We start from the raw sequence: 26813 nt of genomic DNA on the forward strand, positions 1-26813 counted from the left end.
CCCACCCTTAATTGCAAATCACGATTGCTCCTCCCTACGTACGTGTTTCCACACATACATGTAAATTTATAGACACAATGGGATGTGACACAATCGTTTTCATGCTGTTTGGGCTTTTGGTGAAACATAGACCTTGTCTTTTCGATAATGACAAGTTGGGCTGCATAAAATGTCCGGTTGATAGCTAATTTAAGTCTCTGTTTCAACATGAGACTATTTGTGTCACCTCTGAATGGTAGCGTAATATAAACTCGCTTTTTGGGTGCCAGAAGCATCATAGGTCTAGTCATATTGCAACCCTTCCAGCGGTTTATGAACTTCAAAGGGTAACCATTATTGAATAACACATCAGTCAGGAGCTTCATCTCTACTTCAATAGTATCACTAGTACAAATACGATTGATTCTATTGAATAAGCTCTTTATTAAACCACGTTTATAATGAATAGGACAGTGACTATGAAAGTTAAGATATTGTCCTGTCCATGTTGGTTTTCTATATGTAGCACGTTTGATGGAACCATCATCTCTCCTAGTAATCAGGATGTCAAGAAAAGGAAGTTGGTTGTTCTTCTCTTCTTCACATGTAAGAGAAATGTGGTTTTGACTACTATTGAATTCTTCTAACAAGTGGCTTATGTCTTCAATTTTATCACCTATGATTATTATGTCGTCTACATATCGTTTATACAGACTCATCTTTCGAATTGAGTCTCCAACTAAATTTTCCACATATCCCATGAACACATCAGCTAGCAATGGTCCTAGAGGGCTGCCCATAGCTACACCATCTATTTGTCTGAAGTGTTCACTTTCAAATGTGAATTTTACATTGTCTGTACATAATAATAATAAATCTTTAAGAGTTTTAACAGGAAAGATGAGTCTGTATAAACGATATGTAGACGACATAATAATCATAGGTGATAAAATTGAAGACATATGCCACTTGTTAGAAGAATTCAATAGTAGTCAAAACCACATTTCTCTTACACATGTGAAGAAGAGAAGAACAACCAACTTCCTTTTCTTGACATCCTGATTACTAGGAGAGATGATGGTTCCATCAAACGTGCTACATATAGAAAACCAACATGGACAGGACAATATCTTAACTTTCATAGTCACTGTCCTATTCATTATAAACGTGGTTTAATAAAGAGCTTATTCAATAGAATCAATCGTATTTGTACTAGTGATACTATTGAAGTAGAGATGAAGCTCCTGACTGATGCGTTATTCAATAATGGTTACCCTTTGAAGTTCATAAACCGCTGGAAGGGTTGCAATATGACTAGACCTATGATGCTTCTGGCACCCAAAAAGCGAGTTTATATTACGCTACCATTCAGAGGTGACACAAATAGTCTCATGTTGAAACAGAGACTTAAATTAGCTATCAACCGGACATTTTATGCAGCCCAACTTGTCATTATCGAAAAGACAAGGTCTATGTTTCACCAAAAGCCCAAACAGCATGAAAACGATTGTGTCACATCCCATTGTGTCTATAAATTTACATGTATGTGTGGAAACACGTACGTAGGGAGGAGCAATCGTGATTTGCAATTAAGGGTGGGTGAACATATACCAAAATGGTTGCAAAATCAGATGAATTCCAATGGTGAAATAAGACCACAGGATAGACAGACATCATCATCCATTGCGAAACATTTGATTGAGACGGGTCATAAGGTTGATATCAAATCATCATTTGTTGTGTTGTACAAAAGCCTTCAAGGACGTATACTAAGGTTTATTGAAGCCTTGGCTATACGAAAATTGAAACCCCCTTTATGTGTTCAAAAACAATTTGTATTTACACTTAACCTACCCTGGTAGTACTGATTTACTGTCCAGAGTGGTAATCACATTTGTTTTTGTGTACTTTAATATTTTTTCCTTTGTTATGACTTACCCTTAACCTGTCTAGTTGACCTTTTAATTTTTCATATATAAATGTTCTTAACAAGTATATGTGTGATCAGATTGTTCGAAATGTATTGCGCAAATATATCACATAATTCTGATAAACTACGTCTTCTCATTGCATTATCGAAATTTATCAAAGGGACTAATTGTTTTAAATTTCTGAAAAGAAGACTCCCTACGCAAATTATTAAAAGGTTAGATGAACTTGTTAACCTCAAGTGCAAAATTATATCAGAACGAGTGAAATTGGATTTTTATAAATCTTGCTTATGTGATCACATTTTCCCGATTCAGTTATATAAGAATCTTCGTTCAAGTAAATTACAACCAAATATTCCAAATCTTATTAGATTGACGAAATCGTATATAGACAAATGCCATGATAAGTTGATCAATTTAATTGAACTTCATACTCAAGCATTACCTGTATTAACAGAATTGTCTATAGTTTGCCATATCAAATTCATCAATTTTTGTAGTACTGTCATTTTGAAAACAAAAGAAAGGATAAGGAAAAAGCTAGAAAAATCTTGCTGCAATAATAATAATCTTACTTCCTTCCCAATCAATCCTGATAAATATGTCACTAATTTGTCCTCCATTGTATTGTCTGTTCATGAAAAGGAGGCATTGTCCTTGGGTTTAAAATTTTCTGTTCCGATAACACAAATCTCTGAATTGACAGTTAATGCCCAATTTGAAAACCTCTATGATCAATTGAGTACTTTAACCCCTTCGTCCTTAGAGAATCAAAGTTGGTTTAAAGCCAAACTAGTGGATATAGCGCATCATTTTCATTCTTCTGGACCAAAGCAGAGAAGCATATTAACTTTTCAGCATTTCAAATCATTAAAAGAATTGCGAAATAATGCCGATATTATTATACTTAAACCCGGTAAAGGATCTGGTGTTGTTATTATGAATAAGTCAGATTACAAAAATAAAATGGAATCCATTCTCAGTGATAAAAGCAAATTTTTGGCTGATGTTGACTTTGATGGATTACGTAAATTAGAAAAGAAAGTGAACTTGAATCTTGTGAAATTGTTAAACATGAATGCTATTAACAAAGATGAGTTTAATTTATTAAAACCTATGGGTTCGGCATATCCTAATTTATATGGATTACCGAAAATTCATAAGCCTAATACCCCCTACGTCCAATTCTATCTATGTGTCGGTCACCTACACACAACCTGGCAAAATGGCTTACAAAATTATTAAACCCTATCAGAAATCAATATTGTAAGTATTCTTTGACTGACTCATTCGAATTAATCAATTACTTAAAGGATATAAATATAAAGACAAAGACAATGTGCTCCTTTGATGTAAACACTTTATTTACAAATGTAACTCTTAGGAAAACCATTGATATTTTGTGTGACTTTATTACGTCGGAAAACCATCCACTACCTTTTCCTGTTAAAACTCTTAAAGATTTATTATTATTATGTACAGACAATGTAAAATTCACATTTGAAAGTGAACACTTCAGACAAATAGATGGTGTAGCTATGGGCAGCCCTCTAGGACCATTGCTAGCTGATGTGTTCATGGGATATGTGGAAAATTTAGTTGGAGACTCAATTCGAAAGATGAGTCTGTATAAACGATATGTAGACGACATAATAATCATAGGTGATAAAATTGAAGACATAAGCCACTTGTTAGAAGAATTCAATAGTAGTCAAAACCACATTTCTCTTACATGTGAAGAAGAGAAGAACAACCAACTTCCTTTTCTTGACATCCTGATTACTAGGAGAGATGATGGTTCCATCAAACGTGCTACATATAGAAAACCAACATGGACAGGACAATATCTTAACTTTCATAGTCACTGTCCTATTCATTATAAACGTGGTTTAATAAAGAGCTTATTCAATAGAATCAATCGTATTTGTACTAGTGATACTATTGAAGTAGAGATGAAGCTCCTGACTGATGTGTTATTCAATAATGGTTACCCTTTGAAGTTCATAAACCGCTGGAAGGGTTGCAATATGACTAGACCTATGATGCTTCTGGCACCCAAAAAGCGAGTTTATATTACGCTACCATTCAGAGGTGACACAAATAGTCTCATGTTGAAACAGAGACTTAAATTAGCTATCAACCGGACATTTTATGCAGCCCAACTTGTCATTATCGAAAAGACAAGGTCTATGTTTCACCAAAAGCCCAAACAGCATGAAAACGATTGTGTCACATCCCATTGTGTCTATAAATTTACATGTATGTGTGGAAACACGTACGTAGGGAGGAGCAATCGTGATTTGCAATTAAGGGTGGGTGAACATATACCAAAATGGTTGCAAAATCAGATGAATTCCAATGGTGAAATAAGACCACAGGATAGACAGACATCATCATCCATTGCGAAACATTTGATTGAGACGGGTCATAAGGTTGATATCAAATCATCATTTGTTGTGTTGTACAAAAGCCTTCAAGGACGTATACTAAGGTTTATTGAAGCCTTGGCTATACGAAAATTGAAACCCCCTTTATGTGTTCAAAAACAATTTGTATTTACACTTAACCTACCCTGGTAGTACTGATTTACTGTCCAGAGTGGTAATCACATTTGTTTTTGTGTACTTTAATATTTTTTCCTTTGTTATGACTTACCCTTAACCTGTCTAGTTGACCTTTTAATTTTTCATATATAAATGTTCTTAACAAGTATATGTGTGATCAGATTGTTCGAAATGTATTGCGCAAATATATCACATAATTCTGATAAACTACGTCTTCTCATTGCATTATCGAAATGTATAATTCTCAGTGTTCAGTCTGCGAGTATTGATCAGTGTCGTGTGGCTTTTCTATCGATTAAACTCGATTACTCGATTTGAAAGAGTAATCACTCGATCAAGGATTTACTCCTGTATATTATGTTTGTTTAAATGTTTGTATGAGTGTCAACTATTTAATCCTTTAGCTTCATATCGCGTTCCTCCAAATATCTAACCAGTACGATCTTCTGTTTTAAATGTAAAGTGATTTATAGCTGAACTTTCTGAAAACTAAAGTACTTACAATTATTTAGTGTGTTAATTTTCTTATCTTCGCCATTAACTTGTATGTCAAGTCATATTACAACAAATATAGTATAAAATTCTTTTTTTACATAAATATCAGAAGAAAGATGTTTAAATCTAAGCTACTTTTATTCAGTATTAATGCTAATGAGATAGTTGGATACAAATCTAACAACTAATTTACACTGTCAATAATATGAAAATTGAATTCAATGAATAGATTCCAGCCATTACGATGTGCTCATACGGAATCACTATATGCACAATTTATCAAGTAATAATTTGCAAGTTAAAACATTATTATTATTTTCACCATTTTGTATCAATTTAACTTTAAAAATACTGTTTTCCTAATGCTTTCCTACTTTACTCATTCACAGGTGATCAGATTATTTTTGTATTAGTTATTTGAATCTTACAACTGATGTTTAGAACTGCAATTGATCAATCTCATATTGGAATATCGAGGTAATCCTCACAAGATGAACACATGTTAAACATCGATAAGATGATTTATACAAACAATACAAAATAAATTGGAAACTTCACCCTATTTCACAAGCTAGTAGCTATCTGAACTCAGTAAGCAAGTGGATAACACAATACCATTTGAAGTAAACAGTACTGAATTTAGGTTTCGAACTGACACATCAACTCTTGGATATAGGTACATCTAGTTGACGAGTCCTGAAATAGGACGAAACGCACGTTCACTAATAACTATTATTCATCTCAATTTATAATGATCAGATTACCGCATAAAAATTAAAGTATTCATTTCACTTGTAAATTAATTATCAATGTGTTATTAGTTAAATTTATAAAAGAATTAAATCGTTTTATTTTAAATCACTATTTGACCTCAAATAATGTTTCACTCAGTGATAACAATGTTAGTATTTATTAGTGTCCATTATCACATTAGATAATGAGAATAATGATTTGATTAAATAAATAAATGAATAAACCAACCTCTTTTTATTCATTTCACTCATTAATTAGTTTTGTTAAAAAAAATTTTAATTCATTATTAGTTACTATTTTTCTTTCTCATTTCTCATTATTTATTCATTAACAATACTCATGAAGATTAATTTCGGTCAGTTGATTCATTAAAATTAATTAGTTACTATCTTTAATTCGGTCTCTCTCAGTTACTCCCTTTCTCTCTCTCTCGCTATGTTTGTGTGTGTACGTGTTTCTTTTATTGGTTAACAAGCGTGTTTTTTTGTTTGTTTGTTTAATCCTAGATACACATACTTGTCAGAATAAATAAATAAATGGCAAATAAACTTGTCATTTTGATTGAAAAATAAAATAAATTAGATTAATTTATACCCTGAAGTGTGTTGTAAAGAGATAAGCCATGTTTTTTCTTGTTTTGTATTACCAAATATGTGAATGAGTATATGGGAACAAAAGTACTTGAAGTATTTAGATTTAATGATCATTATTAAATCAGTCAATCATTGTACAATTGAATAACAAAACTAATAATAGAATTTAATTACTTTTATAGTAACACTTATATATATATATATATATATATATATGTATATATATGATAAAAATTATACCTTATATACAATCTTGAATGTTCAATTAATACGTAGTCAACATAGTTACATTATTTTAAGTATCCTCCAGATATATGAATTATCACTATTGAAATACAAGTATGTCTTAATTGTGTTCAACATACAACAACTAACAAAACATATTAGTTATAATGTAAGGACTGTTTTAATTAAAAAATATTCAATTATATTAAGTTGATAATAATCTGCACTGTTTTTTTTACTTCACAAAAGTATAAAATCAAAGATCTTTCTTTCATTTCAAGCTAATTATTCTTATCGGTATTGTTAGGTAACTTATATTAAATTAAGGACTACTTAATAGCGGTATATTCTCGACACGATGTTTACTATCCCATCACTTATCGTATAGTTGATGTGGAAAGAAAATTCCCACAATTTTAAAACCTTAAATCATAATATGAGATGGAACAATTCAATTGATGATTAACTAAAGATACATAACAGTGTATACTTTTAAAAATGAATCAGTGATTTAAAAGTAAATCTGTTACCTTGAACGTGATGGTTCAGAGTGCAAGTTTTGATTGGGTCGTGAGTGAGCACTACTGACTGATTTTGTATTATGACAAATTGACTGTCCACTGTTAGTCTGTTTTCAGTGCATATCTAACACAGATAAGTTTAAGGTTCAAAATACTTCAAAATCTAATGATCTTCCAAATTCTCCAATCCTGATATGCATATATCTGTTCGTTTTTTCTTCACACATTGATTTCAGTCAGGCTACTTTTGTGAACCATGGGACATTGAATAACTGTTCAGTCCTGTATGAAACCTTTAATACCCGTGACTGACTCTACATTAATATTCATGTATCATATATTTTCAATTTCACAATTAGCCAGTGGTATATCATACTATAACAATGTCGAATCACACAGCCGAAATACAAAATGTAGTGAGGATATGTCTATTTCATGCATCCATTTATGAGCAGACAATCGTGTCAGCGAATGTCAAGTAGGTGCACCATGAAGTTGGCGAACCAGCCAACTAATATTCAAGAAGATGAATAATATTCATAAAAATAAACTGTGTAAAATGCAGTGATTAGATAGACAAACAATCAACTTGCGGATGAAAATAGACATATTTACACAAGCCTTTAGAATGAAGACTCTTAGTGAACCTTTAAGTACTTCATAAAGATGAATGTGGATATACGGAATAAGCTAGAGCAATTTGCGTTGGCGTTCTAGTGAAGAATCCACTATAAACCCCTCAGACGTAATCATCTACAACCTTACCTAGGATCGGACAAAGGACTTTAAGGTTTCTCATAACCATTACAATCAATTAGTCGGCGTCCAATCGCGCAATTATAAACATAACCAACCTGCAATACAACACAATGACCGTTCATTGCACTTCATGACAGCCGTTACACTCCCGACATACTTGAACTCCACCTGTCACATTCTGTCACTAGAACCACAGGAAATTCTAGATATACGTCACTAATGAGTGGTCCTCATGCAATATATCAACGGGCTGAATTCAAAATTGTAACACGGGATGTCGACCCTGTAGTATAAGGGGTTTGTTGTTTGCCGTGAGACTTAAACGTTCTGGGTTAGATCACTGATGAAATTGTGGGTGTATACTGCCGAAAAGCCCATGTCACGACGTAGTATCTGTCCACTAGGCTCTGGTTTCTAACATTGTCTCAACTAAAATGTATTTATATACATAACAACTAAATATAGTAAACAACGATTTAAAATATTATCGAAACATTTTTGATTCAATGTCCAATAGCTTGTTTTCTCTCTATCATTCTTTTATAATTCTACAAATAATTTATTGTAATTTAGGTCAAATCTAATTACTTCTTTATTTCATTACTTATTATTTACTTGAAATCTATTCGATATTTATTTTCTGTTCTTCTAAATCTCCATTGAAGCGTAATTTACTGATCGAGATTAAAAAAAGAAAGATGATCAGTTTCAGTCTCATTCCTGGTTCTTTTTTGTTATTGATGTTGTTGTCGGTTGATGAAAAAGACAAATAATCTAGACACGCAAATAGTAGACAATAGAGCTAAGAAGATAAATACTTGACTTGAGATAAGTTTATATAAATAAACATTGACAAAAAAGAAAAAAGAATCATATTATATGGCGTTTTATTGTATATTGAGTAGAATAATAAAGAATAAACGATATATGCGAATGAATGCATTAGAAAAAAGGAATTAGGAATAAGGTCAATGCCATAGTGAAAAAACAGTTACGTTCAAGTAATTTTTGTCATTTTACGTCAACTATTATTTGACAAATAACCATAGAATTTAATGAATCATTCAATAGGTTAATTTGTGCTTTAATAAAGAAACTTTGGATTTTTGAATTTTCCTGCCATCTAAAATGATTGAAGAGAAGCTTGAGTTTCCAGTTGTTGTTCTTTTGTTGGTTGTATTAAGTTATTCACAGTTATATAATATACCCTTGCAGGCCGGGGAAATTTTACATTGGTTTTCAGGAGAACCGAACACCATCCGTAATTTCATGTAACAACTTAAACAGTACAACACAATCCCATTTAACAGGAGAGCCAGACATCATATAAGCTTTAACGCTGCAATCGGAATAGTGCAGCTCAATCCTGTGGTGTAACCTCGTAGGTACCAAGCCAGCTGATGGACCATTCGCATCATTCATATATATATTCACATCACATGTATAATTATTCCGATCACTGACCACGTAAATCAGTTATGCACAGCATGAACAGACCAAAGTTGACCTATTCCGCTTACATGACAATGGTCCTTCAGAACGCTGAAAAGCAACCAACAGTATGAATAAAATTGGTTAACCAACAAACTAATTTTGTGCATGAACAGTCAGAAAAACTTGCCAAAGTAATGGTGAACCATTCACAATATCAATAGCAAACCTCCAGTTTCATATGAGACCTTCAGCTCTACATATCAATATAGTTTATAATGCATACAACACATATGTAGGGTAGTAAGCGAAACAACCCAGCCTGAAGCGTTAAGGCTTAAAGAACGCTTAAAATTCATTGTCTCGTGTCGGAATACAATTACAAGACCACCAAGATCATTTTTATAGCGTTTGCAAAATTTTCATTTTTATGACTTTTTAGAACATGGGTTAGGGGTACCTAAAAATATACTTAAAATCGGGTTCACTTCGCGTAACGTGTTGAAAACCACCTTGTTCTATTTTCTAAACAATTAGCTTTTTTTTTATGTTTACGACTATTACCGTTAAGGATCTTTTAAAAATATAAATTCTACATTTTTTTATTCTCTACAGTTTTCTGACACATAACTGAGGATTAATAGAATAGGTATAAAGTAAAAAGTATGAAACTTACGAATCAATGTAACAATTATAATACTAATCCGTATTTAATTGCAAGTTTTTATAATTTTTATGAAAGTAGTTCAGCGCACTTCAGAGGGTCAGACCAGAAGATAAGTTTATGTCAAACTAGCTAGCATTAAATACTCTGTTATGTGCCAAGAAATATGCCAATACTATTCTCGACCAAAGAAATTGTTCATGAATGTCATGTAATATTTCTGACTATATCAATTTTAGTATTTATGCTTCACGAAATAATGTGAAAAATGCTAGGAATTGATAGTTGTAATTTTGTTCTCTTCAGATATTAGAATCAGAAGTTACTGAGTCTAAGGCAGCTATAACGTTGGTTGGTTTTAAAACTTTAACTACATAATTACAGAAAATTATATTCATAAATTAGTTATTGATTAATTAGTGTCGGTTGCTAAGCAATTCATTTTGTTCAAATCCAACTATTAATCAATGCAAATAAAGCGAATGAAAATCAGTGTATCGAAATATAGTTTTGAGCTACATTTGGTGTCAACCAGATCCTCATCTGCCGTCTTTACATTTCTTTTTTGAGTTTGACCAAATTTGATAACTTGTCAAAAATGTCTTTCTGTACACATTAACGGTAAGTAGATGTTCTTTATATTTACTTCAGCTTATGATTTCACACTTTCTTAGACATTAAATATTGAAGATAATTAATTGCCCTTCAATTATTCCGATATCCTTTTAATGTTATTAACAGAATCGTAATAAGTAACAAATTTCAGACAGTAATAAACAGTTCTATAGATGTCATGAAGGTTTTTTCTGTTCATTTTAATAGTTAGTGTAACTCGAGCTAACTCAATGATCGATGTTTTTACAAGACCAACTAATCTAATATAATAAGATAACAAGGCGTAAGAGAAATACAAGATTCATTAAATTTAAGAATTTCAGTTGCTTTGTAAACAAACTTATATATATATATATATATATATATATATATATATATATATATACTAACATACACCTGTTACCCCTAGTGGCGGAACATAGGCCGCTCACCATCACTCTTCATCCAACCCTATCCTGGACAATTCTTTATAGTTGTTTCCACTTGTTATTCATCTTTTCCTTGTCTTCCAATTCTCGACGCAGTGTGTTCTTCGGCTTTCCTCTTCTGTGTTTCCCTTTTCGATTCCAAGTTAGAGCTTTCCTCATGATGCAGTCTCATGATTTCCGTAATGTATATCCTATCCATTTCCAACGTCTAATATATATATATATATAAGGTTGTACAAGTTCATTTAAGAATTCACGCTTTTCTCTTATTTTCTTTCTATTCTACTTTCATTTACATTTTATTCTCTCAAGAGAATAAATGTCGAAATGATGAAATATTGAAACAAAACAAAACAAAAAATAAAACAGACAGCATAAGAATTCATCAAAACAGAATATAATAAGGTTATTCCCGTCATATTGTAGTGTGTATATTAAATCCCAATTGATTTTAACTTGAGTGTTTATACCTCTCATATATATATTCTCATTATTTTTATCCATCACTCAACTAAATCCGAGAATTATGTTGAGTTTATATTTTGTTAAACGAAAAAAAAATTGAAAAAAAAACAACAACAAAAAACAAATAATAAACGAGTATATCAATGAAATAAAAGAATGAATAATCTAATTTAATAAAACAAAACAAGGAAAAAAATGATTAGGAATGATTTTCATTAAAGTTTCATTTGATCATTTAACTGTTTATCAATATCATACTACTTAAAGTTGTTTTTTTGGTTTTTTTGTTTGTTTTCCAATCTGTACACTTGTACTTTGTTTATTGTTTTGATATTCTGTTTATTTGTTTAAATCAATCTAATTTATTTACATTTTTATAACTAAATTTAAACGAAAGTTAAAGTTAAATAACAATAATATTGATAGAATATCAATTGTAATTCATTATTAACGAACTTACATATGTAAAAAATTTGATTTTATAGAGTGAATGGATCGTAGGTAATAATGGAATAGGATATGTGTTTTCTCTTATTTTAAACTTGCTAGCGGTGTTGTACCACCATTCCAGTGTTAATGTTGTCACCGGAAATATAACCTATTACGTTTTGTTTCTTTAAAGCAACCTGCGCTCTATTTAAAAGGACAGTGGTATTGTTTCTCGTTGAGTTAATTAACTGTTTTGATCGTAAATTACGCATCAGAACTACTGTTTACACTTTAATTGCATCTACCCCAGTTAAAGTGATGTTGTATTGAGTGTTTCGATTTTGCTTTTGTGTATTTATTGCATCGAAGTATACTTGGTCGATTTTTACTTGATTCATTTAGTTGAGGTATGTGAATCCTTTTACATATCCTGTTTTTGTCACCGTTGTAGTTGATTTTCAAGATGGCTAGATCTGCTCATAAATATGGACGACCATATTGCTTATTTCCCGTGGAGGAAGGGATTCAATGTGATGAGTGTAATAAGTGGTTCCATAAGATGTGCACCCGATTAAGCCCCACTGCATATAAAAGGTGCTAAAAGCCCAACTCTCATTGGCTTTGTAGTTTTTGTTGCTCGAGCAAAACATTGCTTATCCAGGAAGCAATTAGAAATCAATGCTAGGAAGAGTGTACTAATGCACATCGGTCACGGTAATAGTTACCGTTACACTATTGAGGGTAAACCTCTTCCATGCGTTCAGGAGCATAAAGACTTAGGAGTAGTATTAAGTCATGATTTAAAAACAACTACGCATTGCAAAGCAGCCGCTGTCAAAGGTTTTCGTGAGTTATGGTCACTTCGCCGAGCGTTCAAATCTTTTGACGAGGAAAGTTTTCGAATTTTATATCCCATATATGTTAGACCACATTTAGAGTACTGTATCCAAGCAGCTAGGCCGTGTCTGGTAAAGGATACTAACTCCATTGAGTGTGCCCAGCGTGTAGGAACGAGATTAGTGAAGGGTCTTTCTAGACTCCCTTACGATGACCGTTTAAAACGCCTAAATCTTTTCCCCTTGTCGTATCGTAGGACACGAGGTGACCTTATACTGGCATTTCGTATCTTTAATTATGATTTGGGTGTTAATATGTCTTATCTTTTTGCTCTCTCTAGCACTAATAATCTCCAAGGACATAGCAAGAAGGTTCATAAACCACGATCTAATAAACTTAAAGTGGGGTCTCGTTTTTCTCATCGAGTAGTCAATGATTGGAACGCCTTACCCGAACAAGTGGTATCAGCCCCATCAGTGAATACTTTCAAGGAGAAGCTGGACCTTCACTGGAAAGCAATGTGTCAGGATTAATACAGGTTCACCAACCTGCTATCCTTATTACTGAAGACTGAATGAGTTATATTATCCACTGAGCTATTGAGTTTAGAGAGACACCCATATGTATAGTAATTTTGACATTCATATTATTATTAGACGCGATTCCATTGTTAGTCATAAAAGTGGCTATATAGAGTTTATCCTGAAAGGACGCATTTATGCCAACCACGACTGATCAAATCTCAGTCAGAAAATATGGAACTTTTAAGCTATTTTTAATAAATTTCATATAAATAATAAATGGAGAGCTCAAATATTTGTCACTCCCAAAGTATACATGTACATCGTTATATCCCAGTGAGTAGAAAAATTGTATTTCTGACGTTTCATAACTTAATCTGATGCAATTATTCAGTTTCTGTTTACTCTGTTGAAGTGGCTTACATCAAGTCACGAAAGGTCAGAAATACAGTTGTTCTACTGTTTTGGATATTAAAAAATATGTATTTGTTAAACAGTACAAATATTGAAGATTTTATAATATAAGGGCAATAGATAGTTGGATAACTAATATTCTGCTACATTACCTCTGTAACTATTAGTGTTCATTAATTTTCAATGACTCTCTACAACTGATATTTTACACTCATAAAAAAATAATCAAATAAATACACTTTTATCAATTTAATAATGTGTAGTGGCTTAGCTTCGTTAATCAATCACCTTGATAACCGTTATTATATAAATCCCAACGATGTTTGAAATGAGAAGGCAATAAGAAGTGGCAACTACAGTACATTAGCCGAAAGCACGGATAACACAACTACAATCACATCGAGCGAATTTGAAGCAGAGAGGCGAATGTGTATGCAAGCGAATACAAAGGCGAATTTATAGTCAAATCGAATAAGGCGCAAATACGAAAGGTAAAGGCTAATAACAGGATTCGAGTATATATATGCTAGCTAGAGAGAGATATGTGAGTAGGCTGTCATGTGATCAAGCGTACATATTTATCCAAACAACTTAGTGATCATAATAGTACAAAGAAATATGCAAATTTTTACCGTTCAAATAGTATTGTCTGTTAAGTTAATAAAAGAGTTTAACCAAAATTTAATCATAATAGAAATTGATTGTAGGAGGGTAGCTATAATTGTTCTTGAGATGATACTTTGTGAAAAATATGGGTTGGTACAGAAAACAAAAAAATGAAATATGTCCACTTTCAATCTAATTGAAATTAACCACAATTCTAAATGAAAATATGATCAACCGTTGTTATAATTTACATTATTTGTATACATTTTTGCATTTTATCAATAATTAATTAGTATCAAAACGATATTTTTTCTGTAAATAAGCCCTAGTTAGACCGAGGGTAGGGAGAGTCAATTCTCCCTCTCGAATGCTGTCACATGGCCACGTGCATAAAACCACTGTCAGGGAAGTCTTACTCACTGCCTTCTTGGAGCATTGCTGTTGTTAACGAAATTGAAAGGAAAAAATGCGAATGTCCGGCGCTTTAACCGAATTGGTGGACACAGGTCTAAGTGGTATATCTGTTTTATGTATTTTTAGTAGGCCATAAAATCTACAAGGGTTGCTGCTTTTTAGATATAAAGAGAACCATAAAGATGGTCCTAGTTTGGACTTTAACTTCTGTTCGTTCAAATTTAGACGAAAGTTCTTATCAATCATCAATTGTTCGTAAAATCAGTAAATGAATCAGCGGAGTTGAATAAAGTGATCGTCATGGCTTTGGAAGGTAAATAAAATCTCCATCTGCCATTGAAATTTATCTTCTTCCATTTGCATTATTCACATCATTGTTTGCACTTTGGTTCAAATTCAGTTACTATGGTTTTGATATTAACTATCAGTAATTGACAAATAGATTTAGTAGAAATAAACTAGTGTATTTCTCAGATTTATTCATACTATACGTGGTACATCGATGTCTTGCTATATATAATGACTGAAAGTTGAGATTTTGTTAACTTTTTTCTTTAATTTTTATGCGTTTAATGTTTCCATTTATCCCACCAGAATATCCTTGAAATGTTGAATGACCTTAATTTTGCTTTCATTAGCCTTATTACCACAAGTGACCTCTAAAAACGAACTCATTGAAGTGAAAATATAAAACATGTTAGAAAGAAATAACTAAGTAAATAAACTAACAGAGATTTTCTCGAAAACATTTTCTCATAAGACATATATTTTTTTTTAAAAAAACTCATTTATTTTTAATGGTCATCTAATTAGAAACAAAGAAACGATCTTAAAAGGAAGTTATTCCCGATTGAGTGATCTTATATATTAGTTTGAACAATGAGAGAAATGACTTGGTTGATGATATTTGACAATTTTCAAACCAAAAATCGTAATCATTATGAGCAAAAATGGATGATGACTAACGGTAGAATCAAGGCGTGGCGCCCTATCCTGTTTCGGATTCGCCAGTTAGATGTGCCTGCTTCCCAAAGTTAAGGTTCAGTCCGAGACTCGAACCCAGTACCGTTTTCTTCAAACGTCATCACGTTATCTACTTAGTTACTGAGTCCAATCGGTCACCAGATTTTTCAATAGCATCAAATTTGAGTCATTTGTATTAGTTTTTTTAATCAACCCGTTGGTGTCTAAGACTGGAAATAATCAGTCTCTTCACCCTGTTTGCACAAGCCAGTCGTTGTTTAGACTCAGTAGTTAAGTAGATGCCGCAACAGTTTGAAATGACCAGTACTGGGATATATCAACTCTTGAATGCAGGTACATCTAGCTGACGAGTCCCAAACAGAGTAGAGATCGCGTCCTGGATTTCACTGCTAATCACCATTCTTTCTGCTGATAATGACAATATTTGTGTAATCTGCACAGGAATCACATATGCAAAAAAAGAGACTGATCTGTCCTACTACCACAAAAAGTATATATAATGTGAACATAACTTATGTTTCAAACGTGAGAGAATACAATAGCTTGATATAATTCGAATGGAGACATTCAAAACATCAGATTCCTATGGGTTATGTTAAGATTCCAAATTGACTAAATATCTTATACATCCTACCAATAAATTTGAGGTTGGAATTTTATTCACTTCATTTTGTAAATCAATCAGAATAAAACCTCATATATATATATATATATATATATATATATATTAAAACAAAGATTGACCATAATGCCATTACTGTGACCGACTTATAGCCATATACTACGATTTTTGGGGGAAACAAAACAAGGGGCCTTTGAACTTAGGCATGTTGACGTCTAATATGTTTCACATCCGTGAATCAATTAACAATTGATCACTTCATGGTGTTAGATTTTCATCTCTGTTGTTGTGGGTTACCAAGAGTTAAATTGACGTTGGCTAGCAACATATTCTCAAAATTAAAGTAAAGGAATTCAGTGAGACTTATCAACTAGTTATCGATTATGACAGCATGAAGGGAACATTTTGTTGTTAATAATGAGATGAACTTACCCCAATTGTTTTTTGAGTTCTCACTTCGGTTGTCTGAAATATCTGAATTTATCAGCATTTTACAAATGCTCTATATCGATGACAGTTCAGTCATCAGAATAATCTTTGAAGAAATAATCCATGAAGCAATCAAATCTAAGTCTAACTTATAATAGTCTAATGTCAACTGTGTAATTTAATTGCCCGTGTATAAAGTCATTTCAAACAAACGTTTTAGCTCTGTCTCAACCAGTGATACAAAAACAAAGAGCCTCATTTCGGCTTGTTCAGTTCTTTAGAATACTTTTCAGTGCTAAATTCGACACGCATAGAAAGTTGCTTTCAGGTTAAGATATATACCATAGTTTGATAACTGTAGAATCCACTGAACATAATCAAATCGCTTCAAGAATAGCCTACATACGTTAGGTAACATTTTTACCTCTGAAAGGTTGTAAATTTAAAATTCTGTTATTACTATTGTAGTGAACGAGAACACGAGTGGAGACAATCGAATGTATTTGAACACAAAATTACAGAACGTCTTACTAAAATCTGAGAACAATACAGTAAATACTTAATTTGCAACATATCAATCAACTGTCTCAAACATGACTGTTTCTTTTACAAATATCAGTCTATCGTCTCAGATTTCATTATTCTTACATTACACTCGTCCCCCCTTTGACGCAGTCGTTCTTGATGTGGTTCTGTTCGTCGTGCGTGTTGTGTGAGCTACTTATATCCACATAAGTAGTATAAGACGATAGTTCAGAACAGAATGTATTTCAGTAGAAGATCGAGAAGGAAAGAAAGGGAACGGAAAGCAATTGGTATGAAAATTTAGGAACAATGAAATCTGAGAAAATGGATTGATATTTTGCAGTTTAAGTATTTACTGTATTGTTCTCAGATTTTAGTAAGACGTTCTGTAATTTTGTGTTCATTTACATTCGATTGTCCCCCATTCGTGTTCTTGTTCACTACACTATTACTGTTGTTATTATTAATTAATTATGACTGAAATATTGTTTAGATAAAGCAAAACCGTATTACAATAGGATAACTTTTTACAAAATAATTCGGATCTTTTTTTAAACCTTGGATTATATCTAGAATTAAAATAATATTGGAAATAAAATATCATCCCTATTAGTATCATGTATATTAATCATTGTTATAAGTCAAGGTTAATAATGAAAATTGAGTAATACCTCTGTTATTATTTGAAAAAATGACACTAGCAGCCTTATTGCAATTGAGCGAAACTAGCCACTGAGGCGATGACAAATGTTGGTTTTATAAAGGAATGTATAGAAACCAACTTGTATCCGAATTTGTATTGGAAATCTTTACGTCGCTCTCGAGTTCGATCAAAAGGAAGGACTCTCGAACGCTTCGCCCTTAACGTTTTTCACTCAATTCGTTCCTTCTTTATTTACCAAGTGGCAAAATGGGAATTTTCACTATTATTGAAATTTATGTGAATCATAAATCTTCATAACAAAATACTGAATATGATTACTAAAATCCTAAATCTATATAAATATAAATTCTAATTATAAGACTTAATTACTATAGTGATTATTCTGCTTTAACTAGCTATTGTAAGACAGGACAATAGTCAGGATGTTTGTACACTTATTGAGAAAAGTTACAACATATTAACATAATACATATACATAGCTTTCAACCGTCCACTTATATCTTGCTATGTGTTATGCAATCTAAATTGTCTTGTTGACTGGCCTCTAAGTATTCTGCAAATGCCGAGTATTCGATGCATTTGAACTCTTCACTTTGTTCGACAATTGTTGCAACTTTGATGTTATGTTTCGCCACACACTACTTACCAGCTGAATTCAAATTATCTTGATAGACTCATATACAGAAAAAAGTTGAAAGCAATAGCATTATCATTTTGATACTTTTCTAACTTTAACATACCAGACTGGTAAGCTAATCTGCACTTGAACGTTTAAAATATCAGCATAAATTTAATGAAATAATATCTAGATCATTGATTTGTGGTAATTTGTCTAACTTAGAGAAGTATTGCATCAAAACACTTACACTACTAGAAAACACTGAAGAAACTTCTTAATAGTATGCAACTCCGATTCAAACAGAGGTAAGACTTAGAATTATTGCAGTCAACATTGTATATCTAAACTAATTAAACGCAGTATAATAGTCGAAGTTTCCAACTTCATTAAATTTATGATATAACTTTTAAATTACGCTATACCAACAACGATAAAGTATTAAGCGTAACATAAAATTTTAATATCCTATAAACGTGTAACTATGCACTGTTTCTTAGCCTTCACTGATTACATAACTATCCAGTTTTATCCGATCATCAATAATTCTTTTCAGTTGATACCAGTTTGTGAAAGAAACAAAAAAGTAATTTCCAGTTGTAAAAAATCTTGTCCAATTTTATGACATATAACTAAGCTTTAAGTAAATTAGAATTATTTATCCTATGGGAATCATAAGTAAAAATATGTTTCTTCACAAATAATTCTTTAGTTGATAGCTGTGAAACTTTTAAAATTGCCCTTAAATAATTCTACATTAAGGTATAATAAGCACATAAAAAATGAACATAAAACAGCCATATATATGTATATTGGTTGTAATAATGTTTTTAAATAATTTTCCTAATTTTTAGTGACACTACTTATATTAGGATAAGATACAATGTCATTATGAATTTCACTAATTCTATACTTCTTTTGACTCTTCAGAAGCGTGCATCCAAGATTCTGAACTCGGAACTTAAACCCTGGACCATCGGTTTCACGATAGAAGTGTGGTGTGTGCCACTTATATTGACATAAGTAGTATATGATGTTAGTCATGAACAGAAGGTCTGGCAGCGGAGAGACAAGAGGATCGAACAGTAAAGAATGAAAACAGAATGTAGTTTGTATGGAAATGCAAGAACAATGAAGTCTGATTCATTTTGAGACAATTAGTGAACATTTTGCAAATTAAGCATTTATTTTATGATTGTTAGATTTTATCAACAAGTCCTGTAATTTTGCGTTAAATACATTCGGTTGTCCCCACCCGTGTTCTGTTCACTACAGAAGGGCCGTTCAGTGCTTTCATGTTTTCAATGGTGATCTAGCTTAGATCAACTAGTTAATCCAACTTTAATTATCTTTTGGACAAGTCATTTTCCATGATCGATTCTCGATTCTCTGTTAATGAACTATCAAGAAATGAGACTATAATTTGTTATTTTTTAAATTAATAATCAAATAAGTATTTCAATGACTTTTGTCACAGACTCACATCAATTAGTGTCAATTAGCAGTAAATTGCATAACTTAGGTATTAAAAACATGCAGTATTTTGAAATCGACTGAGCCGTGCTTGATCAACTTATCATTATAGTAAGAAAGTGCTGTAGAAAAGTTGAAATCACACACATCATGATTCAAAAAGCATCACTTATATATACATATTGCTAGATTTTGTTTTTCGAAGGTAAATAAATTAAAAGTTTCCATTAAAATTAGAAGTCGAGCAAATAAACATTACTCATCACATAGTTTCTAAACATTTTTGCTTAAAAAAGGTGTCAAAACACTATCACACAATTTTTAATGACCCGAAATCTGACTCCAGTTAGATCATGTGATTATCGTTATTGATATATACATGTCGCCAATCCTCGTATATAATCATTGGCTTAAATCATGTTAGTAAATAACGGAATTAAGTAAGTCAAATAGGAGAATGAATTTCGAATACGTATATTTTGTACAATCGTTGATCGAAAAGAGAACCAAAATAAAGTGAAGCGCAATTGATGAAGGCAAATGAGCCAACTTCATTCAATCAAGCGTGAATTGATATGTTATAGTCGAACAAAAATAAGTTACAGCCATGTAATGAATAAGATAAGAAATACACACATATACGCTTACATAAAAACAGTCAAGGTTAATAAGCGAATAATTAACAAGGTCATAGATGTGACTCAAGATGGATGAATTAATTGACTTTTCTGTAAACTACAATAAGCTACATGGTCTTGACATAGCAACCGATACACATTTAAACACCACTGGATGACGGCTCAGTGGTCCAGTAGGTTAAGCGTTCGCGCTCGAGACTCAAGGCCCTGGGTCCGAATCCCGCGAGCGAAATCGTAGATGCCCACTGCTGAGGAGTCCCACAATAGGACAAAAACGGCCGACCAGTGCTTCCAGGTTTTCAATGGTGGTCTAACATCAATCGGCTCATGATCTCAATCAAAAAAAAATAAACGAGTTGTAACTAATATTAGAATCCATGATGTAAGTTTCATCCTGGTTAGAATTCGTTAATTTTTTTTGAGTAAAACTAATTATTTTACTATTGAAATTAATTAATAAATGTATCTACAATTTTAAGGAAGATTATTTGATTATACAGGTGTCCAGATAAACTTTATGTAACCATAAGATAACCACAAGCTTTTTTCCCCAATATATTGTTACCAGTGCGTTATGTGTTTTTGAATGTGGAAAAACTTCAATTGATTTCTTTCTTTTCTTTTAATTATAGTAACATAGAAATGTAACAACTTACTTCATATACATATATATATATCGTTTTAATAATGAATTTATATTTATTACCCATTATGTTTTAGGTAGGCGTTTAACTAAAAATGGGAAAAGCAAATCTTTCCTATTGAATTCAAATTTACCAAAATGAATGGATTGATATTCTATGAGGTTAATAGTAAGAAAAATAAAAGAACAACACATTGGTTATGCATAGGTATATTGTCAAAATGAGAATTTTGTATAAATATGTAGATTATTTGATTGCATAATTGATCATATAAAATGATATGGATATACTACTATTGAATAGTAAGTAGTTAGAAAAAAGTAAATTGCTGATGTTAAATTTCCAATAAATAAACATTAAAAGTTAGGACAATCGATTAAGAAAATGAATCTTTTTATATTAGCAAAATAGGTGTCAATAAATTTTTATGAATGATCTTGAGTAAGCGTAAACTTAAACTTATCTAACTTTAGGTCACTACTAATTAAGAGGAATGAAAGGAATTTGGATGATTGTAAACTTTTGTTTATTATCATATGAAAGATTAGATTTAGGATGAACGAACTCTTTATAGTTTAATGTATGAATATTTACGTAGTCCATTCTTTAATTTTAAATTTCAAGAAGGTTTAAATTCATTATTCACGTTCTAATGTTACGCAAATTTTAATTCTATTCATTTTCTACTATTTTCATTATGAAAATCCAATCAGTTCCTCATGGTTACTTTTAAGAAATTTCAATAGTGTTCTCATTTCCATCAAATCTAAATGTTTCCATTACTAAATTCCTATTGATTTTACCTTATTCTGAACAAGAAACGATCGATCTATAAATGCTGTTTGAATTTCACCTGAAAATTCAGGACCACTTTGATCCGTATAGTATAAGTACAAAGCAATACATTTATGTACGAAAGATTAAGCACAGAAAAAAGTTAAGCAAATTATATTTAACAAATGAATGGTCATAGAATATGAACTTACTGGATATTTCACATGCCTATGAAATTAAGATTTGATTTTTCAGGCTAAATGTTAGCCCATCATAACATTATTAAGATTTAATTTTCAATTATATACGACAATCATTAAGCTGAATGAATATTTAAAAACAAATTGTTTTATGAGAATACAAACGATTACTTGAATTGATATGACGGGAAAAAAAAGAGAATTTTTCTACTGTCGTAAGATTCTTCTCATCAGTTCACCACATTATCATAGGGGATCCAAATTATCTTAAAATACAAATAAACAACTAAATCTTTATCGCTGAATACTTAGTAAATATACAACGTAAAACAGTTATCTAATACAAAATTCATTTGAAACTGAATATTTCCGTTTATATATAGTAAATGTTTTTATTCGATTATTTGTCAAATCACCTTTTTTATGGAAGGTGACCATCTTCTCCACTGAAATGATGATAGCTAACAGTGAAATTCAGGTTGCCAATTTTGTTCTATTTGGAATTCATCAGTTCGATGTAGTTGCATTCCAGAATTCATGTTCACTCCAGAAATTGAATCCAGGACCGTTTGCTTCAAACTCTATCACATTATCCATTTATCTAAATATATTGTTTGTTTGATATTGTGACGACGGACCATAGGTGAACTCAAGGAAGCTGGAGGAGTCTCAGAAGGAGCCGAAGATATTCCATCCAATCATCCTTTGAAAGAATATTGTAAAATTCGTACGTGTAGCTTCCCGATTGGACAATGCTAATAACCGCCTGTATACGGATTGGAGGACTGTAATGATGATTTTGTTCTTACTGAAAACTATAAATACCTGACAGTTTTATACTATAATTGACACTGTTTGGGAATAATATTGCTTTCATTAATCTTCTGTCTTCTCATCGTGACTTGGAAAGGTTCTGGCATTCTAGTGCTCACGTTATACGCGGTATATCTAGAACAACCTTCTGAATATAACAGATCTATAATAATCCCATATTTATTCAATCATTTAATATTTATTTTAAGTATAGTTTTATATTAAGCTTAATTTTACTTTAGTCTATAGTTTACTTACCAATTAATCATACATTTTACAATTTATCTACCTAAGTATTATAAATGTATATGAGTTCTTCTCTATGACTAGTTTACATTCAATCTCTGTATCCTACTTAAATTAGTTAAGTTGTTTAGAAGATAAAAATGATTTCAAAACTACAAATTTTTTTTTCTTTTTCATTAATTCTAAATAGTTTCCACATATTTTTTTCTTTTATTTTTCATTTCAATTTCTTTTGAAAAAATAAAAAGAACTGGGAAGAAGAATCCGAGAATTTTCATTAAATTTATATTCATTTACAATATGAAATTAAATTCTTAACTGGTAATTCCATATGAATGGCTTAATGAACTTGGAAACTAAAAAAAACAAAAACTTGCATTTAAGATCAATTTATTTATATGCATTAAATCAATAATCTAAAGATACATTCAGTCAGTCAACGTAGGACCAGGCACATATATGCATCGATCCAAGTTGCCATACCTCATTTGCACAGCAAGATGAACACCGGATTCATAGAAGTGGTTAATTCAGTGGTGGTAATATATAAAAGAAAGATTACATATAAGGACATAGTACAGGAAGAAACAATTAGTTAGTAGAAGGAAAGATATGAAGCAATCTTGATCTCATAGTTCAAAGGAAGACAAAGAGTGTATACACCGACGCCATTGTGATCGATTCTGAGCTATGTCACCAGGGGTCTCCAACCATTGGTTACGATAGTCACGCGGACCCCAACCGAGTAGTCTGTATCTACCAACATGGCTCAGACCAGAAGCTAGTTATTTCAAGCACTGATGCCACGTTTTGGTTCTGGTATTTTCAATTTATCTTAGATTGTTTTATTAGAGGTCTACTCTATATGAATTATCAATAATGAAGTAATGATATATTCGAAGTTAGATATTAACACCGTTGGATGTAGGCTCAGTGGACTAGAAGTTATCGTGGATGCACACTGCTGAGGAGTCCCACAATAGGACGAAACAGCCGTCGAGTGCTTCCAGGTTTTTCATGGTGGTCTAGCTTCAATCGACTATAAAATTACTGAGATCTCCACAACACCCCTTCCGATATTTGTAATATCTCAATGAATAGAAATTTGAATTTCTGATTTTATATGGCTTAGTGTAAATCATTTTTTTCAGTGCAAATTGAAAAAATAGCCGGATTAAGTTAACACAAGTTTAAATAGTATAGAAGAATAGATATAGCATTTTAGTTCAATCCAAATAAGCCCGATTATGTCAATATCATATCATTTTTGACAAGGATAATTCTGTGTGAGACGTCACTGTGTTTATTTTTGTATATGATGGTGGGCGTTTAAAATGAGAAACTTATAATAAGAAAGAGTAGGACTGGAATTCGTGTGTGCTTATATGTATTAATATGTGTGAGAAATGAATAGAATAAAATGTTTGCTTGGAGATAAACCGTCCAAGTTGGATGGATGGTCAGGCCTTCTTTTCGAGTAATGGCAGAGGTGTCAAGAGTTATATGAAACGCCTCAGCTACTTGCCTTTCCTTACATTTGATTAAACTTTTCATAGTGTTGTGTTGTTGATTATAAATTGAATCATATACTGCTGTAGCCAATTTAATTTGATTTTCCCATTTTACAGGTTTCTTAGGAGATCTTTTCATGTAGTCTAGGTGTTCCATGATGCTAGTCAAAGTTTTATGAAGACTCTTCAATACAAAAAGTACCACAGCCAACACAAACCAAGCTGTAGACACAATTCTGTGAAGATGTGAAGTGGGTTTTTTCGTTTATTCGAACCAAAGCATTTCAATATTGTTTATTGTTTTACGGGAAGCTTTAATTTTGTATAGTTTCATGATGTGTTACAATTCTTTTGTCTTGCAATGGCATTATGTTAGAACTAGGGTACCAATCAAAAACATTTCTTTTAAATTCTTATTCGAAAACAGATCATTTCGTTTTAAAAATTGGTTAATAGTATTCTTAGGATAATTATTAAATTGAAAGATGTTTGTTATGTTATTTTATTCTCTTCACTTATCCTATTCTGCGTTCAGAATCCTGTTAGCTCTTCTGACTAACAATTCCTGAAAACTTGAAAATTAATGTTATCTTTTAGATGGATATTATAATTCTGTTGATTTTCAGTCAGAGACAAACAAATTGCTTACTCCTATAAACTTCGCGGTTAAAAAAAATTTTTTTAAATAATAATACATTCACTCAAATTGTTGATAATCTTGATCAGGCGAAAAAAGATCAAGAAATATAATTATCAATCTAAATTCGTGCTTTTATTAATTCTCATTACTTTTTGTACAAAGTAAGATTAGAACTAATTTTTTATTTAAATGAAAATACAGGTGTTTATCAACAGTTGTCTACGCAAAATACGTCGGATCCGTTGGCCGGACACTACCACCAACAACCTACTGTGTAAGAGAACAAACCAGATCCCAGCAGAGGAAGAAATCAGGAAGAAGCGTTGGAAGTGGATAGAACACACATTGAGGAAAGCACCCAACCGCGTCACAAGACAAGCACTCACATGGAATCTTCAAGGCCAAAGGAAAAGAGGAAGACCAAAGAACACATTACGCCGAGAAATGGAGACAGACATGAGAAAAATGAACAAGAATTGGATGGAACTAGAAAAGAAGGCCTAGGACAGAATGGGTTGGAGGATGCTGGTCGGCGGCCTATGCTCCATTGGGAGTAACAGGCGTAAGTAAGTAAGTAAGTAAGATTAGAAATTGTATTTTACGGTAGAATGTCACCAAATACTACTTAATTAATATGATTAAACATTTTCGTTTCGTGATCATATTGTGACTTGATTCAATTTCGCTTAATCTTGTGATCAGATACGCTTTTTTTTCTCTCTTTCTCTCCCTATATATATACATTGTAAGGTGCCATGCATAAGAGAATTCAATGTCATTACCATCCCTGTTTGTGTATAGTAAAAAAAAATATTGAATTCATAACTTGTGACTAGCATGTGAATAGTAACCAGATGGAAACTAATGAATAAATTACAAATTACTCATAATTAAATTAAATGTTTATTTTTATTTCTCCGATTATAATTTACTTAGAAATATGAAAAAAAAATACGTAAAACATATTTATCTGACACTTTCATTATGATAATTTCATTAAGAAAATATTACAAAAATTGATTTATGGAAAATCTATGTCATTAGAAAAAAAGAAAGGAATATTGAAAGTGGTAATAAATTTGGTCATTTACTTTTCTTGTTATTTCTGTAAAATATTTTTACGCAATTCAATTGATAACTTTGTCACTTGACCTCTTTTATGAATAGATTTGTTTAAGGTGATGGTAAAATAAATAATTTGTGCACCTTTTATAAAAAGAACCTAAAATAATGTTACTTACTTACTTACGCCTGTTACTCCCAATGGAGTACAGGCCGCCAACCAGCATTCTCAAACCCATTCTGTCCTGGGACTTCCTTTCTACGTCTATACAATTTTCGTTTACTTTTCTCATGTCTGTCTCTATTTCTCGACGTAATGTGTTCTTTG

The 26813-nt window shown here is 31.8% G+C and overlaps 1 protein-coding gene across 1 annotated transcript; it reads left to right on the top strand.

The window, feature by feature from the left end:
- Positions 1-1007: 1007 nt before the first annotated feature.
- MS3_00000255 (uncharacterized protein) lies at positions 1008-19715 on the top strand (the record flags this gene model as incomplete). The annotated part of the gene is made up of 3 exons (XM_051208095.1): positions 1008-1447; positions 4096-5252; positions 19415-19715. Coding segments are annotated over 2 exons (834 nt in total), but the record flags the coding sequence as incomplete, so codon positions are not given.
- Positions 19716-26813: the final 7098 nt, after the last annotated feature.

The sequence above is a fragment of the Schistosoma haematobium genome, chromosome 2 (assembly GCF_000699445.3).
Source record: "Schistosoma haematobium chromosome 2, whole genome shotgun sequence".
Taxonomy (NCBI): domain Eukaryota; kingdom Metazoa; phylum Platyhelminthes; class Trematoda; order Strigeidida; family Schistosomatidae; genus Schistosoma; species Schistosoma haematobium.